This window comes from Camarhynchus parvulus, chromosome 8, assembly GCF_901933205.1.
Source record: "Camarhynchus parvulus chromosome 8, STF_HiC, whole genome shotgun sequence".
In the NCBI taxonomy this organism is placed as follows: domain Eukaryota; kingdom Metazoa; phylum Chordata; class Aves; order Passeriformes; family Thraupidae; genus Camarhynchus; species Camarhynchus parvulus.
The window spans coordinates 8,724,343-8,738,891 of record NC_044578.1 but is presented as its reverse complement, the minus strand read 5'-3'; the positions used below and the strand labels follow the sequence as shown (position 1 = coordinate 8,738,891).

General features: G+C 53.1%; 3 protein-coding genes across 3 annotated transcripts; 2 read left to right on the top strand and 1 right to left on the bottom strand.

The window, feature by feature from the left end:
• Positions 1 to 4: 4 nt before the first annotated feature.
• LRRC41 (leucine rich repeat containing 41) lies at positions 5 to 8,169 on the bottom strand. Its single transcript, XM_030953157.1, has 10 exons — positions 8,043 to 8,169; positions 7,871 to 7,957; positions 7,514 to 7,584; positions 5,622 to 6,753; positions 4,989 to 5,234; positions 3,966 to 4,130; positions 3,530 to 3,628; positions 2,942 to 3,064; positions 2,054 to 2,129; positions 5 to 912 (listed from the first exon to the last, which is right to left on the bottom strand). The coding sequence occupies exons 1-10, from the start codon at positions 8,167 to 8,169 to the stop codon at positions 678 to 680; spliced, it is 2,361 nt and encodes a 786-aa protein (XP_030809017.1). The 3' UTR covers positions 5 to 677.
• A 215-nt stretch (positions 8,170 to 8,384) lies between these two features.
• Positions 8,385 to 9,652, top strand: LOC115906167 (cytochrome b-c1 complex subunit 6, mitochondrial). The gene is made up of 4 exons (XM_030953159.1): positions 8,385 to 8,515; positions 8,609 to 8,629; positions 8,861 to 9,022; positions 9,397 to 9,652. Exons 1-4 carry the CDS (start codon positions 8,486 to 8,488, stop codon positions 9,427 to 9,429), a joined length of 246 nt encoding a protein of 81 aa, XP_030809019.1. The 5' UTR covers positions 8,385 to 8,485; the 3' UTR covers positions 9,430 to 9,652.
• Positions 9,653 to 10,599: 947 nt separating this feature from the next.
• NSUN4 (NOP2/Sun RNA methyltransferase 4) lies at positions 10,600 to 14,246 on the top strand. The gene is made up of 6 exons (XM_030953552.1): positions 10,600 to 10,713; positions 11,317 to 11,738; positions 11,882 to 12,036; positions 12,198 to 12,352; positions 13,010 to 13,134; positions 13,820 to 14,246. Exons 1-6 carry the CDS (start codon positions 10,600 to 10,602, stop codon positions 14,091 to 14,093), a joined length of 1,245 nt encoding a protein of 414 aa, XP_030809412.1. The 3' UTR covers positions 14,094 to 14,246.
• Positions 14,247 to 14,549: the final 303 nt, after the last annotated feature.

The following is a 14,549-nucleotide window of genomic DNA, read 5'->3' as shown; positions in this document are numbered from 1 at the left end:
GGGTCTTAATTAAAATTTTATTACAAAAATGTTACAAAATAACAAGCTATTCAAAACCTCTGTAAAATGACTGCAGACACTGGAAAAGGGCAGTGTGAGTGCAAATAAACAGCAAGCTATTTGGTACATAAAGAATTTTTTTGGTGTAAAGTACAAATTTCCAAGTGGAAAAAGGTCAAGCCTGGGGGATTTGTTAGCTTGTTTTCTCCTCCCTTTAGTGGAGGGAGGAGTTCCTACTTCACAGACCACAGAATGAAGAAGTCGGAAGGGTGTCAGGTGATACTGTCCAATGCTTCTCAAAAACAAGAGCACCTAGACCTGGTTGCCAAGGTCCACAACCCGATGGCTTTTGAGTCTCCCATGCTGGACATGGTTATTGGTGAGACATTAGCTGAAACAACATGAAATTTGTCACAACACCCAGTGATGTAAACAACTGTTTGTTCAGAAGCTCATTTGATGTATGTCCCGTTTATAATACTCAAAAAGATGGCAGAGTTAGATCACCTGGAAATACAGCAGTTGGCCCACGTGCTCTGGTGTGTCATGGCAGTATCACACCCCTTCAAATGAACAGCAGAGTGAAAGGAACAACTCTGTACTGCTTGAACGGGGCAAGAGCCCCCAGCTGTGCTGTGAAATGAGGTGGTGATGGGTTTCCTCTGCTCCTGTGTCCCTCACATGACGCTGATGTAGTCAGCAAAGGCCTGGGAGGAGTCCCATGCGTCGTTGACGACACTGCACACGGCTCTGAGACGCCGCAGCGCCTCCTGCGCTGTCTCTGCATCCTGGTCCAGCCAGTTCTGGAAGAGGCGGAGCTGTGTGAATGGAAGCTGTCCCCCTCTCTGCTGGATGTGGCCTTCCAGCTTCTTGGTGAACTCCAGGAGCCCATCAGGTTTGATGCAGTTTGAGCTTTCCAGGGAAAGAAGAAAAAGAAAAAAATAAACAGTAAGAGTTTGGGTTATAATTCAAGCAATTTAAATTACTGTTCCTTCTAGTAACTGCCAGTGCAGGTACCTGAGGAGGTTTCAAGGCCAGCTGCCCCTTTTTTCAGCAGTACAAAATCTAAGTGTTTCTCATGAAAACCAAAACTGAGTGTGAAGGGCTGGAAACCTTTTTAAATCAAAGTCGAAACAACTACTAAGTCAAACTCGTTATCCAGACCTCTTACTACTGACTTAAGTAGACCTAGCTGTGGCCTTAAAATGTTGCAGCTGTCAACTCTCTGGACCAAGGGACCTGGCCCAACCTACAGGTCCCAGTGCAAGACTCCGCAGTAAGTGATCATTTGTGTCTTCCTGCTGAGAAAACCTGAAGGGCATGTGCCAGGTCCTGTTATTTCTAGGAGATTAAAAGGTCAATTCCCATGTTAAGATCTGTTAATAAGTATCAAGTTGCATGTGGGATTTAAATCTTGTCAGAGGTACAGTAACAATCAGGCTTCAAGCCTGCTGAGGGAGTGTGGCCGTGGCTGAATAAATTGTCAAGCCCTATGTACTCTGAGCAACCTGAGCCATGAGGATGTAAAGAAGGGGGGGCAGAATCAAGCAAAGCAGTTGTTAGTATTGCAGAAATGCCACCCCCATGTGCTTCATGAAGGTTGCTGCCTATCTGTAAGGCCATTCAGGGTCAAGAAGAGAGCAACAATTTGACTGAAGACCAATGCTGAGGGAAGGAATGCAGAGGCATTCTCAGGATGTGCCAGGAACAGTGACAGCATTCCCTTGCTATGAAGGGGCAGTGGGAACAGAGCTGTTCAAGAATAAAAGAAGGGATGTTAGTCCCAACCTACAGCTGAGGAGGCTCCCAAGGAAGCAGCAAACCAAAGCTGCTTTAAAGATGGAACTTGACTCTTAAAGGTGAAAGGTGAAATGTGTCAGAGGTCCTGGAGGTCCCTGAGGGTGTATGCGCCCACTGCAGCATTCTCTGAGCTTTTCCTGGGCACACATTCTCTCAAGGAACAAAGCCATGCTCAGGTTCTCCTGCTGTCAGAGCCCAGTTCAGCTCTGTCCCTTCCAAAACAAGGAATTCCATGTTTAGAGCAGCAGAATACCTGACATCCAGCTGGCAGAGAGAAGAGGAGGAATCTTCAGAGAAAATGTCTGCAAGGGCAACCAGTCTGTGATTCCCTGAAAGGGAGAAATGCACTATTAGATGCAAATTGTAAATGGTCTTAAAATTTAAATTGTCATAGATCTGGGATAACAGTGCAGAAAAGCAGTCTGTGTGCAAGACAAAGAGCCCACCTCTGGACCCTCAGTGTGTTCCCCTCAGTGACATCAAGTGAATTCATCCTCCTGAGCACAACGTTTGAGGCAATGAAAACATTTGCTTATAGGGTAGTTTGTGTCCCTAGAAAAATCATGGTTCTGTTTGAGAAGTCCAGATGCAGCTTTGTTTTAGAAATTATGTATACTCAGGTTATTGCAAGCTTTCCTGTTTTACTTTGTTAAAAATAACAGAAAACAATATTCTGGATCTATCTGCAATTAATTTCTCAAACATTTCTACTCGGCTTGTGATTCAAAAAGCCTATCACTTCTGTAAATTCAGTTCCAATTCTTTGACTCAAATCCTCCTTTATTTGTTCTCATCCCTCCAGTGGCTGCCAACAGCTGTTGAAACACAAACTGCCCAAACTTGGGCAAAATCTGTGCCTCTGAATCAGAGGCAGTGCATCTGATGCTGGATCTGCTCCTGTTAAAATCTGAAGCAGATCAGTGTTCAGTCAAATCTGGACATCTGCTGGTACTTGCATTTGCTGCAGAGAAAAGCAGCCATAATTCCTGCACAGTACCTTGGTAGACTGCTGAATGCAACTGAAATTCTGCCTTTAAAAGTGGATCCAGTGCTCCTTATTTTGTGAACTAAACCCAGTGTTCCTGCACAGGGTAAGTTCAGCACTGCTCTAGGGCCCCAGAGCCACACACAGCATACACACCAAGGCGGTTTCCAGGCAGTTTGAGGCTCTTGAGTGATGAATTTCTTTTCACTGTATTGATTATTTCTGACAAAAACTCATCAGTAGAGCTTTCAAACAGCCGGCAGAAGGAAAAGGTGATTTCTGCGAAGAAATGGATTTACAGTACATATGAGTACTCCCTGTGTTTCAATATTCCATAACTGCATTCTGCAGACAGCTCCAGCCCCTAATCCACATGCAAGATCAAAGCTCCCCCAGCAGTGGATTGCATATAACAGCACACTGCTGTGTCAGGAGGAGAGCCAGATCACACCCAGGCAAGTGGCTCTGCCAGCTCACCCAGTTAAAGGCTGATGTGCTCTGCAGGTTAAAAATTGTTTTATAGCTGAGACTGCAGACACTTCCCTGCAGGAGTTGCCAGCACCTCCTCTGCTCCACTGGCACAAAGACAAGCATGTTCCCACGCTGACAACACCTGCAGATCTGCTCCAAATGTCTGTAACATCTGGCTACACCTTACACATCCAAAGATTCCCCTCTTAAATGCCAGCCACCCAAAAGCAGCCACCTGCAGCACCTTTCCAAGCACCCAGGAGCTGGCTGTACCTTGTAGGCCAGGATCCTGAAGCAGAAGCAGAACTTCTTTCTGGTGCTCAGCCAGGTTCACATCATGAAAGCTCAGTTTCTTCAAATTTGGAGTACACTCTAAAAGCAAAACAAGTTCTCAGGTAAAGCACTGCACATTCTTGGGATAAAAATACCCTAACCCAGCTACCAGCTAACACCCAGAAACTGACTTAGACTGTGGGTAATTTGTGCTGGATTGTGGATAATTAAAAAGGAACCATTGTGCTGTGCACGATCACCCACATAACACAGCATATGGGATGGCTGACACCCATTTCCTTTCCTTGGGAGACTTCAAGGATGTCCATACTGAAGAGATGGACCCACCTAAGCTGCTTCATGCTAGAGGATGGAAGACCACAGCATGGAAGCTACAGTGTGTGTGCCCCATGATGCTGCCTATGGGTTAGAGTACCTCTGAGCACCTCCAAAAGGAGCCCGAGCTCCTGGGGGCAGGGCAGGGTGGCACTGTCAAGGGACAGCTGCTGGAGGGACTTGGACGCCTTGAGCACCGGCAGCAGGAGCGCAGTGTGCAGAGGTTCCCTGGGGAATCGGATCTCCAGCACCTCCAGGCAGCTTTCTAAGGGAAGAAAAACAATGAAAGAGTTTGCTCTGGAGTGCTTGTCTTCAGCATAGCTACAGCAAGCAGGAAGCCTGGATGTCCAACACCACCATCCTTTAGATTGGTAAAAACTGCCTATGCAACAAGCCCTGACCTGAGGAGCTCTGGCAACTCGGACCTGGGGCATGTCGATCACTTACAGCTCACTCCAGGATTCCTGCCAGACCACAGGGCCACCAATTTCTACTGTGCTCACCAATGCTTGAGAAGGTCACCCTTTAAGGCACAAGCCTGTCAGTGCCTTGCCAGAGCACAGGTGTTTCCTGACCAAACTTGCTCAGGCTTTGCTCACTGCTTTTCTGGCAATTCAAGGGCTAATGAGGGTGATGGGACACCTGTGAGCTGAGCACCCACTGCTGTAGCTCCCAGGCTGTAATGCAAAGGCTTGGGCAGTGCTTTGCCATCTCCTGTGGTACTGTGATGATCAAAGGATGCTTTCCCTCTGCTTAAGGGTGTGTCTAAGGCTTACGGCCTCACAGTGAATGGGATAGACAAAGTGGAAGTTCCCAGTCAATTTAGAGATCTGGTGGGATAGGATCCCCATGGACAGTCACAGGTACCAGGTTGTGACTGGCCCTGCACAAAGCTGATGTTGCAGCATGCTGGGATACAGCAATAAAATATTTTCTCCAAGATTCCGGCTCCACAGAACACCTTAGACTGGAAGGGACAAACTGCAGCAGCAGCTAAATCAGAAAGGTAAGGCTGTAATTGCCTAACAACAAACCACCAGAAGAGTGTTGAGTGAAGCCTGTAGCAAGCCTTTACAGCTCTACCTGCTGCCAAGTCCTGGCCATCACTCAGAATGATTCCTACCTGGGATTTCTGCCTCGCTGCAGCTTGGACTCGCCTCTGGCCTGCTGCCCTCCAGCTGGTTTTTGAGGTCGAAGCTGACGGAGAGCGTGTGGAGCTGGGGCAGGGCGCTCAGGGTGCAGCAGACGAGCTCCATGCAGGGCATGTGCGAGAACATGTCGCTCACACGGAGCACGCGGAAGCGGCACTCGGGGTGCTGGGACAGGGCCCGGAGCCCGGACAGGATGCAGGAGATGTTGGCATTCAGGCCTGGAACAGCATTTGTACAGAAGAGTGTCAGCTGTGTGTGTAGGAGCTGCAGCAACAGCAGCCCGAGTCAAAGGCTAAACTCACAGACCACTTTATCCATGCATCCTTAAGCTACGCTCTGTGCATGGGAGATGCAGATCTGGCTCTTCCCTTTGCCCTCTCTGAAGGGTGTTTAGGCACAAAGCCAGGGGCTGCTCTGGGACAAGGGGATCCCATTCTCTCAAGTCCTCACACTCATTAAACATCTCACCCAACACCTTTCTCAAGATGGGGCACTGATTGTCCTACAATGCGCCTTCCTGTGAAAACTAACGCAGGGTAAACCCGAGCAGTAAGCCAGACCATTAGAGCAGGGCTAGAAGGAAGTGTACTATTCACATCACTGACCATTGTAGGACAGAATCAGGTTTTCTAAAGACACCCAGGAACTCAGCAGGTTACTCAGAGTCCGACATGTCTCCCCAGTCAAAGGAATGGAGAACAACTCCAGCGTGGAGACACTTCGGAAGCGGTGAGCAGCTTTCAGAGAAAGGGTTCCAGCAGGTCCTCCTCTTTTCTTACAGCCAGCATGGCCGGTGCATGGAGATCCTGGGGAGGAACTAGTCCAGTTCTCAGTGTTCTCTCCTTCTGTGGTCCTGTTTTTTTCCAGTAACCCTGAGTTATCCTCTCTAGCAACAGTAAAAACAAAATCATAGAGATCTTCTGGGTCAGCATAGTGTCCCCTGCTCCGTCTGAGGCAGCGACGTTTCCTCCCCACTGCAGGTTTCTGCCATCTGCGTGTCTTTCGAGGAATGGTGTGACAGGACAGCTGCTCTGAGCTGGAACAAGGGGAAGAACCCCCCTGAATGCTGCTGTGGCCACAGGGCACCTCACTGCTTGTCTCTTCACACACTGGGTTTTGCACGGGAGGACTTCTGGGGCCAGAGAGGACAGAGGTCACGCAAGCATCAGCCTCTTTTGGGGATCTCTTGTGGTTCTCAACACCACTCCCATCCCGCTCAGCATTACAGCCCCTCTCTGCTCCCTCCTGTGCTGACTGCTGGCTTTGGGCTTTGTCCTCCTCTCTGCAAAGGCCACATGGGCTGCCGTGACAGGCGAGGGCATTTCCTGAGCGCCAAAAGCCAGCACTCATGGTCAGGATGAGGATGAGAAGAACCGTGTCAGGAACAGGCCAGGAGCACATGGACACCTGGCTGACAGAGCCATGGTGGATGAGCCGGTGGAGGAGCAAAACCAGCGAGCGCCTGATGGGCTGGTCGCAGGAGAGGAGGTGCTGGAATTTCAGGACCCGCAGGGAGGCAGCCAGGTTTTCCAGCACCTTGTGGTTGTGCTCAGCAGTGAGTTCCACGGCCCCCTGGAGCATGTTACAGAGGGTGAGCTGGGAAACGTGCAGGGAGCTGTGCAGCAGCGGCGAGAAGTGACGGTCGTGGAGGCGCCAGTCAGAGGAAACGTCCAAGACGCCATGGAGGACGTTGGAGAAGAATGTTTCAAGGAACTTCTTCCTCCAGCATGTTATGCTCTGCAATTGAACAACAGAGTGTAGGAATAAAAAGTCAGCAGCCATTTTTCTTGTTCTTTTTAAATTAAATTATCGCTGTCTGTTAACCTGGTGTCCAAAAAACCCCTCCTGCTCACTCCACTGAGACCACCTCTCTAGTTCTCAGCATCCTTCCTCAGTGCACTCATTGAAAACCTGCATGAATCCTATTGCTCTCTTCATCCTCCTGGCCTAATTTAAACACCCTGTGGTTTGGAGCTGGGCCATTGTTTTTGCCTATTAAAAACCACATCACCAGCAATTTTCTTCCAGCATCTATTTACGGCTGTCATTAAGTTGTTTGTTAATGATTCTTCTACGATGATGAAGCAATGAAGCTGCTTCAATTTTTCTTCATAAAACCATTCTCCAAACTCAATGTCTTTTCTATTTTTCTCATGCTTTCTAAGACATCAGCATTTTTTTTTGCCAGTGTAGGTGTAAACGTGATAGAATATACTGGTTTTATCATCTGTTTCTGTGAGAATCTCTGAAGACAAAGATTTGCTCTTTTGGCAAACAGTGTTGGGAGATGAAGGGTGTGGCTGTGCACTACGCTTCCTTTATAAATCCCATTTCCCAATATGTTTGTATTACCAGGGTCATGCCTTGGTCTGGAGCTCTATGAACGCTTATAAACAGGTGCCAGGAATTGCTTGGAGGCAGCCAGAAAGAAAACCTCATGGAAAACAGCAGAAACAGAGCTGTGTCAGGCCCCTCTCCCACCAGAGCCTTTCCTCACCTCCGAGTTGGGCGGCCTGGTTTTCATCACATCGTCCCACAGCTTGCGCCAGATGGGCTGTGTCGAGAGGCCTGGGGGGAAGAATCATCAACCGGGCGCTTTCACCCCTCTCCCAGTGTCCTGCTCCGGAGCTCGACGGGATACAGCCCGAGCCCGTCCGGGTGTGGGATACAGGCGGTGTCCCTGGGACCGCTCTGGCTCGGGGCTTCTCTCTCCAGCCGAGGGTCCCTGCGCTGCGGGCTCCTCCCGCCGGGTCCGGGGCCATCCCTCCATTCTCTCACCCCATCAGTTTGAGGGGCCCGTCCCTCCCGCCCGGGGGTGACCCCACGAGTTCGTCGCCGTCCCCGCCGGTGTCACCTGCTCTCCGCGCGGCGTCCTCGGCCCTCTCGAGATGGAAGATGGTGAGGAGCGGCAGGAGCCCCCGCAGGAGGTGCCCGGGCAGCGCTGCGGAGAGCCAGAGGGAGAGGGCGGCAGGGTGCGGGCAGGCCCGGGCCCCGCGCCCCGCCGCCCCGCACCGCCCGCGCCTTACCCCAGACGTCCCGCTCCAGGGCGGCCATGCTGCGGCTCACGGCGGCCGCGCTCAGGGCGAACAGGCTGCGCGGCCGCTCGGCCGCCATCACCGCCTCGGGCACGGACCGCCCGCACCGCGCCGCCATCTTGGGAAACGGCTAGCGCGGGCGGCCATGTTGGGGAGGTCGTGCCGAGCAGCGCAGCGGACAGACCGGCGGTAGCGGCCCCGCCGAGCTGCCTCCGAGGCCGAGACACACAGGAAGAAGGGAGAGGGAAGACGGGACCGCAGCAATGCCCGCCTTGGCGCGGCCAGGGGCGCGGCCGCTGCCGGCTGCCATGTTTGGAAGGGCAGCGCCAGGGGCCGAAGACCCGCCCTGCGGAGGGAGCGCTTCCGCTTCAGTCGCGGACAGCGGCGCTTCCGGCGGGTGACCCTGGCGAGTCCTTCTGTGCGGCGGGAGCGCGATGGGGCAGCGCGGCGATCCCTGTGCGGAGGTGAGCGCGGGGCGCCGCGGGGCCCGCACCGCTTCCCCGGCCGGCCGGCAGGGAGGGCGGGCACTAACGCTGTGCTCTCTTGTCTTTCCGCAGGAGGAAGAGGAAGAGCTCGTGGTAAGACCGGGAGCCGCGGCGGGGACTCGCAGCTGCCAGGGGCGGCTGCCCGGGGCCGTCAGCGCCGCCGAACAGGCTCGGGGGGCTCGGGCGGGGCCGCGCTGGGCCCGCGGGCCGGAGCTCTCTGGGGAGGCCGGGCTGCTGTGTGCGTGCAGGGCTCTCTCTTGAAGGGGCTCGGGGGAAGCGGCGTGCGGTGCTGTGCCTGTGCTCACCGCAGCACCGTGTCCGCAGGACCCCCTGACCACGCTGCGGGAGCAGTGCGAGCAGATCGAGAAATGCGTGAAGGCGCGGGAGCGACTGGAGCAGTGTAACGAGCGGGTGTCCTCCCGCTCCCAGACGGAGGAGCAGTGCACTGAGGAGCTCTTCGACTTCCTGCACGCCAGGGACCACTGTGTAAGTGCAGCGACCCTGAGCAGAGCTGCCTTCTGTCCCGCTTTCTTGTTTAATGTTTGGTTCCTCCTTGTTACAACAGATCTAGATGGGATTCCGTACGTTACTAAAGAATTAAATAACTCAAACCCAGTGTTTGTACCCTGCAAATGGCACTTAGCTATTTCTGTCTTATACTTGCCATTTTAAAGGTAAACCTTTTGAACTTGAACTGAAGCCTTGTAAGGCATCTCAATAACATTCTTGAATGACTTTTTGCAGAGCAAAAGCCAGGACTGTGGAGCTGTGTGCATTGTTGGCTCAGAAAACCAAGACAGAACTCCTTGCTGATTTCCATCCCTAAGCCATGAATTACTGAGGACCCTCTTTCTTTCCAGGTTGCTCACAAGCTTTTCAGTAAGCTGAAGTGAAGGGGGGCATGGTTGTCCATCTGCTTCCACAGCCGGTGCCAGTGGTTCCTGGATCACAGTTCTGCTTCCTGCAGTCCATCCTCCGTGCTGAGCATGAATGAAACGGCTTCCTGGCAGCCTGTCACTGCCTCCGTGCTCATGGAAGATGTGCAGCTGTGCAAAAACAAACAACGTGTTGATGTTCTGTAATTTTCTGTATTAAACATTGAGAGTTCCTGTGGAAGTGCCCTGTGTTTATTTCCTAGTTCTCGTGCTTCTGACTTGCACTGGGTTAAGATGATATCAGTGGGTGCCAGTTAAGGATGGGAGAGTTTTCCTCACTTGTGGGAATGTCATTTTTGTGCTGCCGTGATGGACAGCTGCTGCAGCCCAATCCCATGGGGAAGAATTTGTCTGTTGGAGCCACAAAGATTATTCGTAAGCCCCTCAAGACCAGTGTTGTTCACACAGTATGTTCTAAGTTAGACTAGAGGGAGTGACCCTTTTCTAGGAGAGAGAAGTTTGTCCCTACCCTCAGGGGAAAGCTGTCAGCTGTCCCTCGCTGTCTCATGCTTCTGCCAGCGGCTGGCAGAGCCTCCTGGCAGCAGCCAGCTCTGCCTTCTTGCCCACGAAACCAGCCACGTGCCTGTGGAGGGGCATGGGGGTGGTTCAGCTACTCAAGCCCCCGGTCAGGGTCACCTGGGGGGAGCTTAGGCATTTCTGTGTGAGTTACCAGCTCAACGTTCTGCTCACCCTGGTACTGCCCTGTCCATGCTCTGCCTGCTCCTTTCTCTAGAGAGAATGATTGGTAGGAGGAAAACTAGGGTATCTCATGGCTATTCTTCAAAGTGGAATGAAAGCCACCACTTTATAAATTTGGCTGTTCTTCATCCATAGAGTGGTTCATGATCCTTTTGCTGTCGGATCTCAGACTTTTATTGGGTTAAGGGTACCATATAAGTTCCAGTAGATTTTGGTTATTTTTTTCCCCTGTGGCACAGGGCAGGGTCCAGCTGTGCCTGTGCAAAGCGCGTTTGTTGCCGGATCCTTCTCAAACCCAGCTCAGTGATGACCGGGCGTTTAGGTCGGAAGGGACCTTAGAGACCATTGAGTACGGCCCCGTTTCCCGAGCCCGGCCGCCCGCAGCCCTCGCCGAGCGCTCCCCGGTCCCGCCCCGGAAGGCGAGCGGCGATGGCGGCGCTGGGCGGGCGGGGGCGGGCGGCGGCCGCGCTGCTGCGCCGGGCACCGGGGACAGGAGCGGCACCGGGAGCGGCGCCGCGCCGGCACCGGCACAAGGAGAAATGGGTGAGCTGGATCGGAGCGGCACCGGAGCGCGGCACCGCACGGCGCTGCTTGCACCCCGCTCTTGTCCCCGCTAACCCCATTGCACCTCGGTGCAAATCCCCTTCTCATGCCCCCATTTCACCCTGCACCCTCCTGCCGCCGCCCTGTGTGCAGCCGTGCCCACCCCGGGCCCTCAGCCACATTTCGGCCATTCGCAGAGTCCTGGAATCACTGAATGTGCCCATTTGGAAGGGATGCATCAGGATGCAGCTCCTGGCTCTGCAAGGACACTCCCAACAGTCCCGCCCTGTGCCTGAGAGCATTGTCCAAATGCTTCTTGAGCTCAGACAGGCTTGGTGTGGGACCCCTTCCCTGGGGAGCCTCCTTCAGTGCCCACCCACCCCGTGGGTGAAAAGCCTTTTCCTGTTATACAGCAGAAGCCCCCCTGTCACAGCTTCATGCCATTCCCTCCGGTCCTGTCACACTCGCACTCCAGAAAGGCTTCATGGACTTCTGGCAGCACAGAACCCAGTGCTGGATTCTCCCAGAACATGAAGGCTGTGTGGGGGTGCTGGGTGTCGAGGTATTTTGTCTTTTAACACTTCTGTTGTTTTTCCCCACCAGGCTGCCACGGCCCCGCGCATCCCATCCACACGGCTGGCGCTGCACCACTTCGACACGAGCTACAGCCTGCACCTGGGGGCCCTGTGGCCCTCGGTCCGTGCTGGCCTGCTCTGTGAGCAGAAGTACGGGGCCCTCCTCAACAACTTCGCTGCTGCTGACCACGTTCCTGAAGAGCTGGAGCTGCTCAACGCCACCGATTTCATTTCCGAGGCCCTCCAGAAGGTGCAGCAATGGCAGCGGGGCACGGCTGTGGGGGACGCGGCCACAGGGTGCCAGGAGGGCTCTGGTGAGGGCAGGCCTGGGGTGCAGGCAGAAATGGTGGCACAGGCAGAGATGTCCCCACCACTTTGCACCTCCATCAGCTCCAAAATCAAGTGTTACACCTTCCCCAGGGGTGACATCACGCGCTTTCGCCCTGCACGGTGAGACGTCCCTGACTGACCGCCCTGGTCTCTGCCAGCCTCAGGGGCTGCTTCCATGTGTCACCATCCTCACTTCCAACTGCTCTTTTACTTTCTTTTCCTCTCCAACATTTGCTTTTGTTGTGCAAACTGATGATTTCCAGGCCGGATGGGCTGGGGCTCCTCGACTATTACCTCATGGATGCAGCATCTCTCCTGCCTGTGCTGGCACTCCATGTGCAGCCAGATGACTTTGTCCTCGACCTCTGTGCCGCTCCGGGTGGGAAGACTCTGGCTCTGCTGCAGACTGGGTTTTGTGGTGAGTGGGGATGGGTGTTCCCTTGTTCCTGTGTGTAAAGCAGGGCTGGAGCAGTGTACTGCACCCATTCATGCCTGCCCATTAATGATTGTGTGTGTAAGCTGGAATCAGGTGTGTATCTGCAGAAGTGACATTCCAGTGTGCCTGTTCTGTCCTGTCAGGGCATCTGGCAGCCAACGATGTCTCCATTTCCCGGACAAAGAGGCTGCACCAGATTCTCCATAGTTATGTCCCCAGAGAAGTCAGGGACACTGTGAGTGTCACATCCTATGACGGAAGGGACTGGGACCAGGTGAAAGGAGGCACTTTCCATAAGGTATGTGTTGGGAACTAGTGAAAATAAACCCATCAAGTTCACTTCCCTCCCTCCTTCTCTTTGAGGAAGACAGCAGGTTATCCTTCCATATAACTGTGTAGTTTTCTGTAATCATAAATGAAGAGGAGGAAGACCAAGCCACATAAGGAGTAATATTTCCTCCTGCTATCCCTTCCTGCAGAATCTGGTGCATATGTGCATCTAGAGTTGTACCTTTACTTGCCTGTGTAATACCCCTTAGAAATCCTGTTCTTGTCCATCACCTGGAAGGAGTTAAATGTGATGATTAGATAATTCTGGCTTCTCGGCCATGTCTAGCCACAAGGGATGGGTTTGGTGTTCAGGGGCTGGGTTGGGTACTGTGGGAGGCTGCAGCAGCAATGCCTGTGTGTGCTGCAGGAGCATTGCCAGGGACATGCACAGAGCAGGGACATTAAATGAGGACATGAGTTAGTGCAGGATTGTTTCCACCATTTTCACACATTCCCAAAATGCCAAAGCAGCCAGATGATTGCAGTTCAGTGTGGTGCACACCTGTGTTTGGGCACTGAGGGCTGCTGGCAGGGGTGGAGGAGGTGGGCGTGGGGCTGGCTGCAGGAGGGCACTCGCTGAGCTTGACCTGTGCAGGGGGCTGAGGTGGGACCTCTGCTGCTGCAGGTGCTGGTGGATGTGCCCTGCACGACAGACAGACACTCTGCCGTGGAGGAGGACAACAACATCTTTCACAGGAGGCGAACCAAAGAGCGTCAGATGCTGCCCATGCTGCAGCTGCAGCTGCTGATGTGAGTGAGCTCGGTTGTGTTGTGTTCCCTGAAACCTCTCCTTACTCTGTCCCCAGCTGGGAAACGTGGAAACCATGTGTAGTTTTCTGGCAGTAGTTGGAACTTGTGAAATCACAGTAAGTGTAAGAAAGTGCAGATGTTCTTGGTCAGATCACCAAGGTCTGACCCCCTTTGTCCTTCTGTCCCCAGCAGAAGCTGTAGGATACAGGGAGAAGGTCTAAGGAGCAGGATGGGCACAGGTGTTTTGGGTGGTGATCTCCTGGGTCCTGGCAGTCAGCCTTGGAGGATTCCTGAGTGCCCACCTATCCCAGGACACGGGAGGACATGTGGTGCTGGGAAGGGCCACAACTTGTCACTGTGTGCTGTGGCAATAAGGAAGCAGATTAGAGAGTCCCATGGCAGAACTGCAAGAATCTCTTCCCCTGTACTTATATCCCATTCCTTTGGATGTGACTGCAGGATTACACCTTCCAGCTGCTCTGCAGCAGCATCTCCCACGTTAAATCCTTTATCAGTATGAGTACTGCTTGACTCTTACACTCCTCGTGTTGCAGTGACACAGACTGCCGAGCCTGTGGAGTTCACTGGGGTTGTCTGTCACTTCCTATGAGTTCCCAGTTTTGGTGGGTGGGGATGTCCCTCGGTGTCCCTCCTGGTGACCCTGTGTGTGCTCCCCGTGCTGCAGGGCTGGCATCCTGGCGGCCAGGCCGGGAGGAGCTGTGGTGTACTCCACGTGCTCGCTGTCCCCGCTGCAGAACGAGTGCGTGGTGGAGAGGGCTCTGGACGTGGCACGAGCCCAGTTCAACATCACCCTCCACCCAGAGGACTTGAGCCACTTCAGGACGCTCTTCCAGGACACCTTTTCCTTCTTCTCGGAGTGCCGGCTCGGGGAGCTTGTCCTGCCTCACCTCACAGCCAACTTTGGGCCCATGTATTTCTGCAAATTACGTCGCGTGTAGAAGGGGCAGCAGAGTCTGTCTGTCTGCTGTCAGGAAATAGCCCAATATTTAAGGGAAAGCAGAACTGCTTTGTATTTATTTTTCTTTCTAAAATGTCCCAAAGGAAACCTGCTTTTTTACTGCAGACATGGGGAATAAATGAGGAAGACCTGCTGTGGTGTTTCCTGAATGCTTATCTGTTTGAGACTGAGGTGTTTAATCTAGGAAAGAGAGAGAAGTTTTATCAGAGGGAGCAATTTATCCATCTGTGTGGGATGGGATAAATGGCCCTGCTCTCTTCCTCTTGTCTGACTGCTTTGATCCTGCATGAGCAGGTTTGGGTTAACAAACACCATCTGGGGATCTCAGCCTTTCTGTCCCAGATCTCACCATCTGCATAAATGAGTTGCATCTGTCTTTGCTTATCTCCTGCCTTCAGAGAGAGCAGCCTGAGGTCCTGAAACCAGTGGCTCCTAG

Bases quoted from the DNA above. Each gene is read 5' to 3' on its own strand.
- LRRC41 (XM_030953157.1), bottom strand. From the start codon at position 8,169: ATGGCGGCGCGGTGCGGGCGGTCCGTGCCCGAGGCGGTGATGGCGGCC. The intron at 3,629-3,965 runs GTACTCTAACCC...TTTTGCTTTTAG, and splicing joins CCTTTTGGAGGTGCTCAGAG to AGTGTACTCCAAATTTGAAG. The intron at 913-2,053 runs GTATTCTGCTGC...TTCCCTGGAAAG, and splicing joins CTCTGCCAGCTGGATGTCAG to CTCAAACTGCATCAAACCTG.
- NSUN4 (XM_030953552.1), top strand. From the start codon at position 10,600: ATGGCGGCGCTGGGCGGGCGGGGGCGGGCGGCGGCCGCGCTGCTGCGC. The intron at 12,037-12,197 runs GTGAGTGGGGAT...CTGTCCTGTCAG, and splicing joins GCTGCAGACTGGGTTTTGTG to GGCATCTGGCAGCCAACGAT. The intron at 12,353-13,009 runs GTATGTGTTGGG...CTGCTGCTGCAG, and splicing joins AAGGAGGCACTTTCCATAAG to GTGCTGGTGGATGTGCCCTG.
- LOC115906167 (XM_030953159.1), top strand. From the start codon at position 8,486: ATGGGGCAGCGCGGCGATCCCTGTGCGGAG. The intron at 8,630-8,860 runs GTAAGACCGGGA...CCGTGTCCGCAG, and splicing joins AGGAAGAGGAAGAGCTCGTG to GACCCCCTGACCACGCTGCG. The intron at 9,023-9,396 runs GTAAGTGCAGCG...CTTTCTTTCCAG, and splicing joins TGCACGCCAGGGACCACTGT to GTTGCTCACAAGCTTTTCAG.